The sequence below is a fragment of the Microtus pennsylvanicus genome, chromosome X (genome assembly GCF_037038515.1).
Source record: "Microtus pennsylvanicus isolate mMicPen1 chromosome X, mMicPen1.hap1, whole genome shotgun sequence".
Classification (NCBI taxonomy): domain Eukaryota; kingdom Metazoa; phylum Chordata; class Mammalia; order Rodentia; family Cricetidae; genus Microtus; species Microtus pennsylvanicus.
Genome location: NC_134601.1, coordinates 884,665 through 898,719, shown reverse-complemented (window position 1 = coordinate 898,719; position 14,055 = coordinate 884,665). Strand labels below are relative to the sequence as shown.

Genomic DNA, 14,055 nt, shown 5'->3' with positions numbered 1-14,055 from the left:
AGGGCAGAACCATCTGATTTCCAGCTCACGAGGTTATAGGAAACATCATCTGACGAGCTAGACGTAAACCAGAGTGACCACAGAGAGGCTGTTTAAAAGCTTCCTTGCCCGGTTCTGATGCCATGCAGTGTGAGATTCCCACTCCTCTCACTGACCTACTCATGTTGGGGTGGGAGGAAGGAAGAGATCCAACCCCTATCGCTTGCCTCAGATGCCCACCCCCAAGGTTTGGCAGCTTAGCATAGAATGTTACATAGAAAGAATAGACAGACTCAGAACCTCGGAGAATGCCATGTGGGCAGGAAGAAGGTCCTGGAAGGGAAGCTAGGTAGGTAGCCTGAGCTTGTTAATCAATGGCAAACTTGTTTGCATGTGCCTTAAAGAAGTTGTATTCCTTCATGTCTCCTGCAACCCTGCCCCATCTACCAACCTCATGCACACACTAAAGAGGGTTTTCTCTAAAAGTTCTCCCCTCCTCCAAAACACTTGGGCTATTAATGAACCGGAACTCACAACATAATTTTAGAAAGCAAAAATAGAGGTGCTTGGGAAGTGCTCTAAGCTACACAGGTTTTCATGATGCCAAGAAACTCGGTGGATTCTGGGTAGACTGGTGACCACGGGCCATAAAGCTTCGAATTTCACATCTTGTTAAAAATAAATCTCAGTTTTCCCACAGTTTGCAAAACCCTTAATATTTATTTACTTTGAAACCTATGGGGCTTTGGGAAAGAGGGGAGTGACTTTTTTCAGTTAATACCCCCATGCCTGATTACATGAAAAACTCCATCTCAAGTTTGAATTTAGTCATAATAGAAGTCTTTCTTTTTCATAGAAAAAAAACTGAATCATTTGTCTGTCCCATAAAAGATATCACCATAAACCACACTTCTGTTTTAGTGAAGGCCATTTGTGCTCTGAGAAGGTTCCCCATATCACAACCAACCCTCCCCCCCCGGGGGGGAGGAGTTTGTTAAAATGTTACTTTATACCCAGAGAACTAGTCTCTTTGTTGAGGTATGAAGAAGAGCTAAAACCTTTCCAAGAAGAGCTGAATACAGCCACTTGTTACTTAAAGACTAGGCCATGTCTTGAGACACCTGCCATTGAGAATATTTGTTGTCTATGTACCATAGAGCATGCTACACCAACCTAGAAAGTATAGTTCAGGACAGACACGCCTAGGCTGTGTCTTAATGGTCTTGGACCACCCTCATACCTGAGTTCCATCTTTGACAAAAACATTGCAGCTCATTTGGTGGGAATGAGACCTTCAGCCTGCTGCAGGTTGGTTTTCTGTTCAGAGATCCTTTTCTTGGACATGATACCCCCTGCTAAGGAAAGAAGTTCATCTCTTGAGTGACCGTAGAGCGTGTTAATTATCCTATAGCTCTGTGAACCCCTAAGAACTGGTTCTGTCCCACTTGGATCTCTGGGTGAACCAAGTCAAATGGTAGCCCAGAGTATTAGCTTGAAAGGGGAAAGAGAGGTTCAGCGTCCACATGATTTGGGATTTCCAGTGTTGCGAAGACAATGAAATGCAATCATGGATATCAATGCTCTGTGTAGCTCATTCTCTGCACATGTGATGCCTCTCACGTCTCACTAGATAAAGCTTGACGACTAAGCCACAAGACTGCTGTGGCAAATGTACCAAAACTAGAACATCTGAATGAGCGTCCACCCACTTCTAAGTAGTCCCCTTGCGAAGCCCCAGTCTTCTTTAAAGAGGCTGTTGTACTGCTGATCACAGCGTTTATGGAACTCCCCTTTGGGGACTGTCAATATATGAACCACACAAGAAAATCAATTCAAGCGTCAACTGCAGGGCTGGAGGGATCTGGTCCCATCAGAGGCGTGTTTGCTTTTAATTCAATTTACCGTGCTTTTATTTAGCTGAGGCTCATATATTAATGTTGTTTGAACTGAAAGTCATCCTCCTTGCTTGGACTGTGTTATTTGCATGCAGTGAGAGGATCATAGCATTTACTTCAGGCTGTTTTAGCTGAAGATGGAGACCAGCCTCTCAGCATTAATGCTTCAAGCACATGTATACCCCCTACCGTTGGCTTAGTTTACTTAGTTTACTAACCACAACTCTGGTTTTCTATTACTCTCTATTACTCCAAAACCAAGGTAAGTTGTGTAAAGACTGAACTTTCAGAAAAGAAATCCGAAGTAAACTATAGGTATAATAAAATTTTGCTCCTATTGATTTGGGTTAAGAAACTGTTTCCTTTCTTAAATTAACTTTTTATTGATCACTCCTGTGACCTTAACTGCTATGAGTTTGCTGGCCTTCCCCCACTTAAAATAAAATGGCCTTGATATTTATTTCCTCTATGAATCGTGTAGAAAAATCCTATGATGGCCTTTTGTGAACCAGTGGTCTCAAAGGAAAGTCAACATTTACAACTTGATCCTCAGAACTTTGTTCACTGAACAGGTCCCTGGATAGTGCCTGACAGAAATGGGCATCTGCAGAGATTCCCGATCAATACCAACAAAATTTTGGGCTTTCTTTCCATGAGAGTTCCACTTGATTGGAAAGACTTCTGATGGCTGACACCATACTTCTAGGCCAGAGATGATCCAGCTCCAATGTGTAAGGGTGCAGCAGAATTCCCAAGAGAGGTCACTAAAGCACAGGTTCCAGAGGTCTAAGACCCAAGTTTTGGAATAGCGGATGACTCAAGAAGCTCCAAGCGGATGGTGGTACTGGTTCTAGGTCCTCGCATCTAGAACCAACCACTCCTTTAATTTCTTCACAAAGCTTCAAGACCTGGGGTTTTGTCCCAGAAATGCAATGAGAAAACAAATGAAACAAAAACCCTTTTCCAGAATCAGAAGATACACATGTAAATGCCCTTATTTTAACTTGAGACATGACCTTGGGCCATGCTGTTCCTCTCAGAGTCTCCACTTAACGCATAAGCGATGTCACAAAACCCTCCTAGCTATGAGCTTGAGGTGAGCAAGCACCCGCTCTCCACAGACAGGCCTTTCTACTTGACTGGAGTTAGTGAGTTCTTTCAAGGCTGGCTCAGTGTGTTATCCTGTGTTACTGGTTCCTAGGGGCTCTTAGGGTCTCTGCTTCTACAGTGGAGGCCTTGAATCAGATGAGTTGCTGCTGCAGCTCTTTCTTCTTACACGGACAATTCCGAGCTTCTGTGACTTCTACCTCGGATTCTTACTTCAGAAGAAGTCAACAGTAAAACAAGGAGCAAAGCACGCTTGCTCTTCAGTCATATTTTAATGGCCTTGATCTTCCCAGCCTCCTTTTAAAGCGGCCTGCGGCGTGACGAGTCAGGTACAGCAGCTGAATATAACCAGATCTTAAAATGCTCCATCACCAGTACCAAACGGTGTTTCTGTTACTAAATAGTGACATCTAGTGGCTCTTCATTATCAAAGAATAAGATGTACGTTTTTCGTGTTAGCTGCTCTGGCTGCCTTCATTCAATACTCTTTCATTAATCACTTACTTTATGTCAAACTCCCTGCTAGGCCCAGAGGAGCTTATATCGATAAACAATACTTATTCTTTACTCTGTTAGTGCTCGTAGCCCAAAAGGGGAGGCAGAAAAATCACTAGACAATCACAGCATATTGTAGTGATTGTCCCAGTAGGAGCATCCCAGGGCAATGGGGTAGAGGCAGGGAACTTATTTTGTCCAGAAAGGTTTTACGGAGGAGAAAACCTTTGAGTAAGTAGTGTGTCGTTTTCTAGGTGATGTATGAAGGACAAATAGAAAGAATGGGTATACTATATACAAAGGCAAGGGCCTTGTAAATCATTAACTGGGATAAACCTGAACAATGAAAAGGATTTTTATATCCTTGGAGCATGACATATAGAACAGAATTTCTCATGTTGCCGTTTGGAAGATGAATGATACTTTATTGTAGGGAGCTTGGTCTTGTAGAATGCTTAGTGATATTCTAGACTCAACCCACTGAAAACCAATACTAACTGCTCCTTCTAGTTGCACCAATCAAAATCAATTTTGTCAGTTACCAGTATCCCAGAGTTAGCACAGTGAAAGGCATGCTCACAAGAGACTAGACTGTGTAGCGAGAAGCCACATGAGTTTGTTAAGGGTTTCAAGAATTTATTTAGGTATAAAATAGGGGTAATCACTCACTGATACAGAATGGGTTTGCTGCTGCCTTCGTCCAGTTGTTCTGTCCAGGGGCGAAGAGCAAGCTACCTGCTCCATTCTGACCACCCAAGAGAACTCAGGAGCAAGAGAGGTAGAGACCTCTGTCATGTCTGCATATAAGACCACGCCCTAGGATTCATAATCTCACAACAAGACTAGACAGAAAAAAAAAGCTGGGCCCCACCCACATGGCTAAGTCTAATGCAGAAGACCTGAGTTTTTATAATAACTTTGAGAGAGTATTATTGAGAGGACTTACTGGGAAATGACAGGTCAGATGTAGATGTGGGACTGTGTGGAGGAGCATAGGCCCGAATGCATACAAGTGGCCTAAGACACTGCTGTAGCAATTATCTAATACAGAAGTGATAAGGGCTTGCCATTCGGGGAGTGACGCAAAGGTTGGCTTTGAGAGACCTACTAAGACTCAGGATCAGCCAGTCATGGGGAAATGTTTAGATATAAATAATTCCTGAGGCAGAAGAGTTGGAGACTACACAGCTTTTTCTTTGGATCTTATAGTCTCCACGATTTCTTATCAACAACAGGACTGTATATGTGAAACAGGCTCGCAGCATGTTGAGCCCAGACAAACAGAACATACTTATCCACAAGTGAAGTGAAGTGAATTTGTTCATTATAGACAGGAAGCAAAGATTGAAAGCAGCGAGGATCCACTGTGAGCTGGTTTTTCGAGGCCCAAAAAAGCCAGTCAGGGAGCATAGAGTTCAAAGGTGCCTGTCAGAGCCAGGTGTGCTTCTGATATGGCTATTAAGAGGCTGAGGCAAGAGGACCATGAGCTTCAGGCCAGTCTGGGCTATATACTGAGCTCCAGACTAACTTGAATATCTAGCAATACTGTCATAAAAATTAAGTATACTGCACTTAGACCACAGTAAAAGACCCCCACTTTTTTTTATCTTAGAAACTATATGTCTCTTTATAAAATGTTTGAAGTGCATTGCGCTTCTAGGGCAAAGGAACAAAGTCTGGGCAGTTCCTCCCTAACTCCAGATGTTTTGTTCCTTAGGAAGGACAGCAGCAAGATGGGGCTCTTTCAGGCCATTCCTTCTTATCTCAAAAGACATTCTGCACATTCTGCAGTAATCTCAAACGCTGCCTGCGAGAAACAAGAAAAAGTTGGGTTAATCCAAGGCCACCTGGAGAGCAGCTGTCCTGCAAAAGAAGGTGGCTAGCCTTGGGCTGTCCGGTGCCAGTGGAGGCACCATGGGTATACAGGTGCACTGAGCAATCAGGCATTCCATTAACCCAGGAAACTGATGGAGAGTCATGACTCCAATTTCACAATGTGAAGCCTGTTCATTTTAATTAAATGACACGTTTGGTCGCAAGACAATGCTGTCTAATTATTGCTGAGAGAAACCAACTGTGTATGATTTTCCTGGGGATGATCTTGCCTTCCTCTTTGAAAATTAAACCAGTCTGTTTCACAGTACCAGTTGGGTTTATACCAATCTTCAGGGAGGTTTCTAGTGAATGCCACAGACCTGCAATATTTTGTTCTATTTTAATCAGTGCCTGGATGTAGACATGGCCAAGAAGCAAGTGTGCGGAAAGTACTGGGGGATATAATCAGAATCCAGATGCATTTTTTGAAAGGCTTGGGCTTCCTTTAAAAGGAATAAATTGAGCAAAGTCACAAGCAATCTACTCCCATCCAGCATGAGCAAGCTGAGTTTCAAAACTCAGCCATTCCCTGGGTTAATGGAATGCCTGATCTTTCAGCGCACCTGTGTGCCCATGGTGCCTCTAATGGCACAAGGCATCCTAAGGCTGACCCACCTTGGACCAGCAAGACAGTCTGGTGGTAAAGGACCTTACTGAGAAGTCTAGTGACCTGAGTTTGACCCCCTAGAGCACACATTGTAGAAGGACAGAATGTCCTCCTGAAAATTGTCCTCTGACTTCCACACAGGCACCAATGTATGCTCATGTTTAGTGTATACACACATACACACACATGCACACACACACACACACAAATAAGTAAATGAAAACGTACAACAATTCTGTTTGCTCTGTCCGTGGTTTGGCTTGGCCTCCAAAAGGGCCATTGTGTTCGTGACTATCCACCTTACTTTTGAGACAGGGGCTCTCACTAAACCCGGAGTTCATTGATTGAGCTAATCTGACTGGCCAGTGAATTCCATGTTTCCACCCATTTCTGCCTCCACAGTTCGGGAATTATGGACACACGCTGTACACCTGACTTTTTATGTGGATTCCGGGGATCGGAACTCAGATCCTCATGTTTTCAAGGCAAGCACCTCCCCAAATGAGCCCTCTTCCCAGACCCCAGGATATTATGTTTACTTATTTTCCCACCCTCCAGCTACAAGGTAACTGCAGGGGCCAAGGAACACTGAAGACCAGTCCATCAGCACGTCTTCCTTTTCACCATTGGGTCTTCTTTTCAGCAGCATCTGGTGCTCCCAATTGAGCCCATCTAGGTCCCTGAGACAGTTTTCCCTGGAAGGATGGAGCTATTAACATAATCTCCAGCTTTTTTTGCGACCTGAATCAAGGGAGTTGTGTGTGTGTGTGTGTGTGTGTGGTATAGTGTGGTGGTAGTGTGTGTGTGTGTAACAGTGATAATACTACAGTGTGAAAACGGAGACTGCTCCCACTGCCCATGCCATGATTTCGTACAGGTGACATTTGGACAGAGGTATGTTGGATTACCGCCTGCAGAATTCAAGGACCTTGGAGAGGTCTCAGTCACTCCTTGTTTCCTCTTTTTGTGTGTGAGTGGTGCTTATAAAACAGTGATTGACACCCTAACCTTGGCAGTTGACTATATCTGGTCTGAAAGTTTAAGTCTAGGGGAAGGAAAGCCACAAACTTGGACTATGATGTGCCAGAAGATGTCGTTGTAGACTTAAACCAGCAAAACAAATTAGGATGGGAGGGCTGTCAGCTATGCATGAAGGTGACTTCATTATACCTCACCCCTGTCCGAGAGTCCCCATTGCAATGCATGCCTGCAAAAACTGGTTAAAAGGTTAATCCAAAAGTGTCACTGGATTAAATAAATTTCTTTACTTTCTAACAATCAGGCTAATTGCTACTAAAATCTTGCCTTGTGGTTTGCTCCATAAATATGTTGTGAATGAACAAAGGAACGAATGAAAAGAAAACTAGCCGTGGACGCCACATGATTGAAACACAGAGGCTAGAACCTAGGAACTGCTGAGATGGCAGAAGGCCCAGAGACTGAGTTGGGAGAAACCTTTGCTGTTGAATGTTGAATAGTCCAGGTAGTTGAGAAGGTCCTCTCTGGTGCTCTTTCAGAACATCCACAGTTTCTTCAGGTGGAAATAACAAAATAAGAAAAGTTGCAAGCACATTCCTTGAGTTTCCTTTAAGAAATATACTCGGTTTTTATTGTTGACTCTTTACCACAAATATACCTTTCCAACAACCTCATCTCTCATCCACTGTATTGAATGACAATTCCTGTCTCAGCAAAAGCACAATTGTGGGGGAATTTCTCTATTTGGTTATGCCTAACCACATAGACCTTGATGTATCTGGGTTGTGGTCTATGAGTGTGTACGTACTATGTATGTGATTGAGTGTGTCAGCCAATAAATTTAAATGTTTACTACTCTGCTGTTTATGTAAAGAACTTTATCTAATTGGAACTCAAAAGAAAAGACAGCCATCCAGCAAAGCTTCCACACGCTCTATTTGTTTACTTGTTCAGTGAATAAAGAAAAAGAATATTTGGGATCTGACAGATTTAACTTTCCTATCCTGGGAATGGTACTATGTAAGCAGAGGTAGATGCTTGCAAATATGGCGTTGGCAGCTACATGCCTACTTTAGACCATACTAACCACGGTGTTTACTTCTGGAGGCCCTGATGCTCTGCCGGCCTCTACAGTCCATTTCTCTAACGAATGAGCTCTAATATTCTGGGAATAACCAGAATGGAGAGTATCTTGTCAAATAATTTTGGTGTGATTTTCTTTTTTTCGTAGCATTTCCAGATTAGACCAGGTTGTTGAAAATGGCCTGTGCATCGTTCATAAAGAAATGTTAGAATTTTACCTCCCTTATCAACTCCATTTCACTTCCACGAGCCATTCGCTTCAGCTGAGTCTTCATTTTGTGATTCGTTTAATAGGGGTTAGGGGTTTGGAGTATAAAGTAAAATGGTTGCGTACTGGCCCAATAGGGCCATTGGGAAGAGAACAAAGGAGGGTAAAGCACAGGAAGGTTGTTATCCAGAGTCTAACACTTTTATGCCTGCTGTGGATATAGTGTCAAGAGATTGGATAAATGAATTTGCTATGTGGTCATGCTAGTTGGCTATAAAGAGGGGACCACAGCACAGTTTTCAGGACAAATGCTACCAGATCTCTGTCATTCCTCTGCTGCATTCCTTAGTGGCCATGAACATCACAGGCCACCCACCTTCCTGACGGCACTTATGTCAGCTACACTTCTGACTGTTGCTCCTTATGCTTTGCCCATAGGAATTTCCACTACATCACCATCCTCCGAGATCCAGTGTCCCGGTACTTGAGTGAATGGAGGCATGTCCAGAGAGGGGCGACATGGAAAGCATCCCTGCATGTCTGTGATGGGAGGCCCCCAACCTCTGAAGAACTGCCCAGCTGCTACACCGGGGATGACTGGTCTGGCTGCCCTCTCAAAGAGTTCATGGACTGTCCCTATAATCTGGCCAACAACCGCCAAGTGCGCATGCTGTCTGACCTGACTCTAGTGGGCTGCTACAACCTCTCTGTCATGCCGGAAAAGCAAAGAAACAAGATCCTTCTGGAAAGCGCCAAGTCCAATCTGAAGCATATGGCATTCTTTGGCCTCACCGAGTTTCAGCGCAAGACCCAGTACCTGTTTGAGAAGACCTTCAACATGAACTTTATCTCGCCGTTTACTCAATACAATACCACTAGGGCCTCCAGCGTAGAGATCAATGAGGAAATCCAAAAGCATATTGAGGAACTGAATTTTCTGGATATGGAGTTGTACAGCTATGCGAAAGACCTCTTTCTGCAAAGGTATCAGTTCATGAGGCAGAAGGAGCATCAGGATGCCAGGCGGAAGCGTCAGGAGCAGCGCAAGTTTCTGAAGGGAAGGTTCCTTCAGACCCATTTCCAGAGTCAGAGTCAGGGCCAGAACCAGAGTCCAGGTCAGAATCTGAGTCAGAATCCAAATCCCAACCCAAATCAGAACCCGACTCAGAGTCTGAGTCAGAATCTCACTCAGAGATTCAATCCCAATTTGATCCAGAAGGAGAATCGGGGGAGGCAGAAGCAGGGCTCAGGCCGCAAGCAGAGTGGTAGCAGCAGCAACGGTACCAACGACTACATAGGCAGCGTAGAGACATGGCGCTAACTGGCTCGGGAAGGGGTGTGCACTGCTTCCCCAAGCACCACCAAAAAGATGGTGTATATCTAACAAGATGGAAATGTCCAAACACACCCTGCTTCCTTCATTTTGGAAGTTCAAAAAACAAGTGTAGATGTTGCCTTTACAGCTGCCTTTTGATTCAGTGTTACTCCGTGTGTGGCTAAAGCAAATCTCAGTGTGTAATTAAATTGTCTTTTTTGGAGATGAACTATTTCTGCAATCCAAGAGCCAAACCAGACTCACCAGAAATTGCAGTTTAGATATTTTAAGAAGGTCTTATATTAGGTATGGAGACACAAAGAAAACACGAAATGTGGCCATTTAAACTTATGGCTAAGAATCAGATTTTAAATGATTCCGGATACTCTGTTAAAACCCAATTTTGAAAGCCACCCCCCGCCCGCCTGCCAGAGGGAAGTATAAGTAAAAACATGAACAGACTAAAAGACACTCAAACCTTCCATTTCCTTCTTGTTTTAACAAGAAGTCTATTTAAACAGAAAAACAACTGATGATAAATTTTGCCAAACTGTAGAAAGTAAACAATTTCTCACTTAAATGTGGGTGGGTTTATGTAAAAATATGGCTTTTCAAATAGATTGGGATTCATGTCTTGTAATTTAACAGATGTTTAAAATTTAAAATTTTTCTACCTTCTGCTGATTAAAAGGTTTTAAACAGGGTATATCTCATATTTACAAAGCAGTTTTCCAAATGGAATACCAATGGAAAGATCCAGTTTCCAGATGGTTTCAGGGCACTGTAATTTCAACAATTTCAGTCTTTTTGGCGCTGCTTCTTATTCACTTTAATGCTTCTCCAAGTTGTGCTCATTCCAAATGAATCCATGTATAGAATTTTCCTTCATCATCTAAATGGTGTGTTTCTAAATCTCTTGTGGTATTTAATCCTGGATTAAAGTCAGGACTTTCTATAGAATTGTCTTATCAATGTCTGTGTAGTAAGGCCCTTAACAAGAAACTCTCAAGCAGAAGAGTGGGTCTCTAAATATTGCTGAACTTATTATTCTTGATCAAATTGAACTGAACCTGAATGTGAACTGTTTCTTATTTTGTTTGTTGTAATGTTTCCAGTTTGGCTGGCTATTTCTGGCCCATGGTTCTTTTGTGTTGAAAGATTTGTACACAATAACGAGAGCAAATTTTTTTCAAAGACAGTGGTACTAATTTAGAACATTAGAATAGCCAGAGTTACTCAGTAACACCAACAGTTGCCTCTGGATACTTGGGGTTAACACTTTTACCAGGTTTTTATTTATGAAAAAAATCAGAAGTGAAGAATATTCTGCAGTGAAGCTAAGTTTCAAGAACATACAAGTTGAGGATAGTTTGGTAGTGTAAGTCTGTGCAATTGTACATTGATGGTATCAGTTGCAAATTGAACAAAGGAAGAATGATGTCCCCGCTGTGTTGTTAAACATCATACTGCTTGGCAATTTCCACTTCATGGCTGTTGCTATACTTCTATAAGAACTTACATTACTCCCTTGGCTTTCAAGGGACTTAGAAGTCATATGTAGCACAGTCTGCCCAAGTTCATAACCTGGTGTCATCTGTAATAATATGGCCACAAGTTGGACAAGAAGTTGAGTATCTGGGTCTAAAGGGGTTTTCTTGACTCTGAGCTCTGTAACAATATCTACAGCTTTTTGTTTTGTGGTATTACAGTGTTGAGAATTATGATACCTTAAAAACTGGAAGGAATTTTTAAAAGCACATGTTGAAGTCAAAGTGTTTTAGAATAAACCTATTTGGTGTACATTGTTCTTAAAATATTCTGTAGATCACTATGATATTTCAGTTTCTTTAGTTTTAATTGAAAATGTTTGCTCTTAAAACTGACAGTGTTGGAAAGCAGGACGAAGTCTGAGCCAGTGGAAAAGCTCATTACAGAAAAAAATATGTGTTATTGCTGTGGTGTGCATGGTTTGCAGAGATTAAGTGCGTTTTCTCTGTCTCTACTGATTACTGTATATAGAGAATGGTATAAATAGACATTTTGTCATCATCATGTAAATCCCACGATTTCAAACTGTACCATCTGTTCAGTGGTGTAGCTTTACAAGCCGTTCGCTGATTTTGTGTAATTTAACAATAGATGTGAAATAAAGTTTCAACTGCAAGTTTTGAGTGATCTCATGCTTTCAAGGTTTACAGCCACCAGGCCCTGTGACATCATAAGCAAACCAGAACTAGGATCTTTTCTCAGAAAGTGCTTTTCTTTACACTTGACAGCAAAGGATGAAAATGAGATGGTCCATTCTACTTCTTTTTGTCAAAATGGCTTTGTCATGCTTCCTTCTTGGAGGCCATGATTTGAGTAAGCCAAAATTGTCCGTGAATTACAAGGTTTGCCATGCAAATGAAATCTACCCGTGTTTTAATTTAAAGGTTATTATAGTAGGTGCTTTCACATGTAGTGGGATGCAAAAAGGAGAAATACTCGTAATTGCCTACCTCTTCCTTTTATCCACAAGAAAAAGGTTAAAGGTAGATGTTAACATTTTGGCTTTGACCACAGTTTGCTCTAATTATATTCAGCATACACATTCTCCCCCCGCCCCAAATCTTTGGGGTTAGGACTATGGATAGAGATGATTTGTGCTAGCTCTTTCTCAAAGAGAATTTAAATATCCATTGCAAGGGATTAAAGGGGAAAAATCTACAAGTTCAGTGACTGTTAGTATCCTCTCCTTATAAACTGTTCTTGTGAAGTTTTCCATACCAACTCTTGAACAGTAACCCAGGAGACCAGACTTGGAGTACAGCTCAGATAAGTCCCCGGTTTCCAACCCTAGCATCACAGAAAAATGGTCAACTAAAGGTCTCCCTTATATGAAGGCCCCCATGCCTCCTGGGAATGGGGGATCTGAAGGACTAAACTGGAAACTGCTTGGTATATTAGTTAAATTTTTATTGCTATGATTTATAAAACCCAAACTTTTACAAGCTTTTGCTCTGACTTAAAATTCCAGAGGGATACGTCCTTCATGGTGGAGAGGCTAACAGCACGTAACAGGCCTGGTAGCTAGAGTAGGATGCTGAGGTTCATCTCCAGTGGCAAGCAAGAAGCAGAGAGAGAAAACTAGAAATGGGGAGAGGCTTTGAATCGCAAAGCTTTCTTCTAATGGCATACTTCCTCCAGCAAGGCTACACCACCTATACCTGCTCCAGACAACGCCACCAATTCAGACCAAGGGTTCAAATATGTGAAACTATGGGGGACATTTGTCTTTACACCACACCATTTAGTAGATAAAAGTTAGCTCTATTTTTTGCTTGAGAGGAATGGGTACCATATAAAGAGCAGGGTAATACTCACTGAAGCGGAAAACACGCAAGTCTCCCGGACTGTAGGTAACTTCAAGACATCAAGGGAAATTGTGTCCTGAGAAAATGGGCTATCTGAGCCTGGAGGGAGAGTTGAAATGAAGAAATGACTGATTAACCTAGTCTCCCGAGGCTTGAGAACCTCCCTGTGAATTAGTTACTTTCTCCATGACTGTGAACTTAAAGGGACAATGGAAAGGAGGGAGGACACTCTTTTCATTTGTGCTTTGAGGATACATCCATCCTGTTGGCAGGGCTGTGAGGTTACTTGCTTACATCCCCACACCCAGGAAATTGAGATGGGACACAAAGCTGGGGCCAGCCTATAAACCTCAGGGTTCACCACAGCAGTTCCTCACTTCCTCATTTGGGCCGCTGCTCTCAAATATCCCACAGTGCCTAAAACAACACCAGGAGCAGCCAGAGACCTCGTGGCCTACTACCTGAGTCTGGCGCGGGGGGGGGGGGGGGGGGGGGGGGGGCGTTCAGACTCTCACACGTTCAGAGTTATAACAAAATAGAATCGGGGTGGAATTGAAGTGGAGAATGATTTCCTTTCATGGGGATGAAAATAAGGCAAAAGCACAGCACCACAGGTTTGGAACAAGGGAACTATGGGACACTGCCGGCTGCCCACATGTGTGTAACCCATTTCTTTCTGGCATTGTCCTAACAGCATGGCCCCTGACGCTAATGTGTGGGGGAAGGGAGAGAATAGTGCAATAGTTAGCTGGGACCTTCTTCCCTCTTTTCTTCACTGAGGATTGAACTAAACAAAGACAGAGTGCTTATGGAGAATGATAACAAAACCCAAGATGTGCTGACCCCCAACGTTGCCGCCAGGAGCTTGGATTTCTGATGGTTTCCAGGGGGAGGAGGAAATATCTTGACACTTCGCTGAAGGAATTTGACTTTAGACACAAACGTGGCCTCGTGCAGTCCTCAGACTTTCACAGATGCTCGAATCCCTGCAACCTTAAGGAGAAATGAATGTGTTACTGGAATGTAGCACAACCATCTCTTTGTTTTCTCAGGCTGCTTCTAATCTACAGCAGCAGGGGTCATTAAAATGGAGCTCTGGAGCTTGGAATGTTTATTTTCTTGCCCTCTGGACAAGAAGTTGATTGACCCTGGAGCTGTAG

The 14,055-nt window shown here is 42.8% G+C and overlaps 1 protein-coding gene across 6 annotated transcripts in view; it reads left to right on the top strand.

The window, feature by feature from the left end:
• Positions 1-10,021, top strand: part of Hs6st2 (heparan sulfate 6-O-sulfotransferase 2) — a 271,676-nt gene extending 261,655 nt beyond the window's left edge. For all 6 annotated transcript variants that reach the window (XM_075957553.1, XM_075957554.1, XM_075957555.1 and 3 more), the window contains one exon: positions 8,666-10,021. In XM_075957553.1, the coding sequence (XP_075813668.1) occupies positions 8,666-9,548 (883 nt within the window). In that variant the 3' untranslated portion in view covers positions 9,549-10,021. The remainder of the gene's footprint in view (positions 1-8,665) is intronic.
• Positions 10,022-14,055: the final 4,034 nt, after the last annotated feature.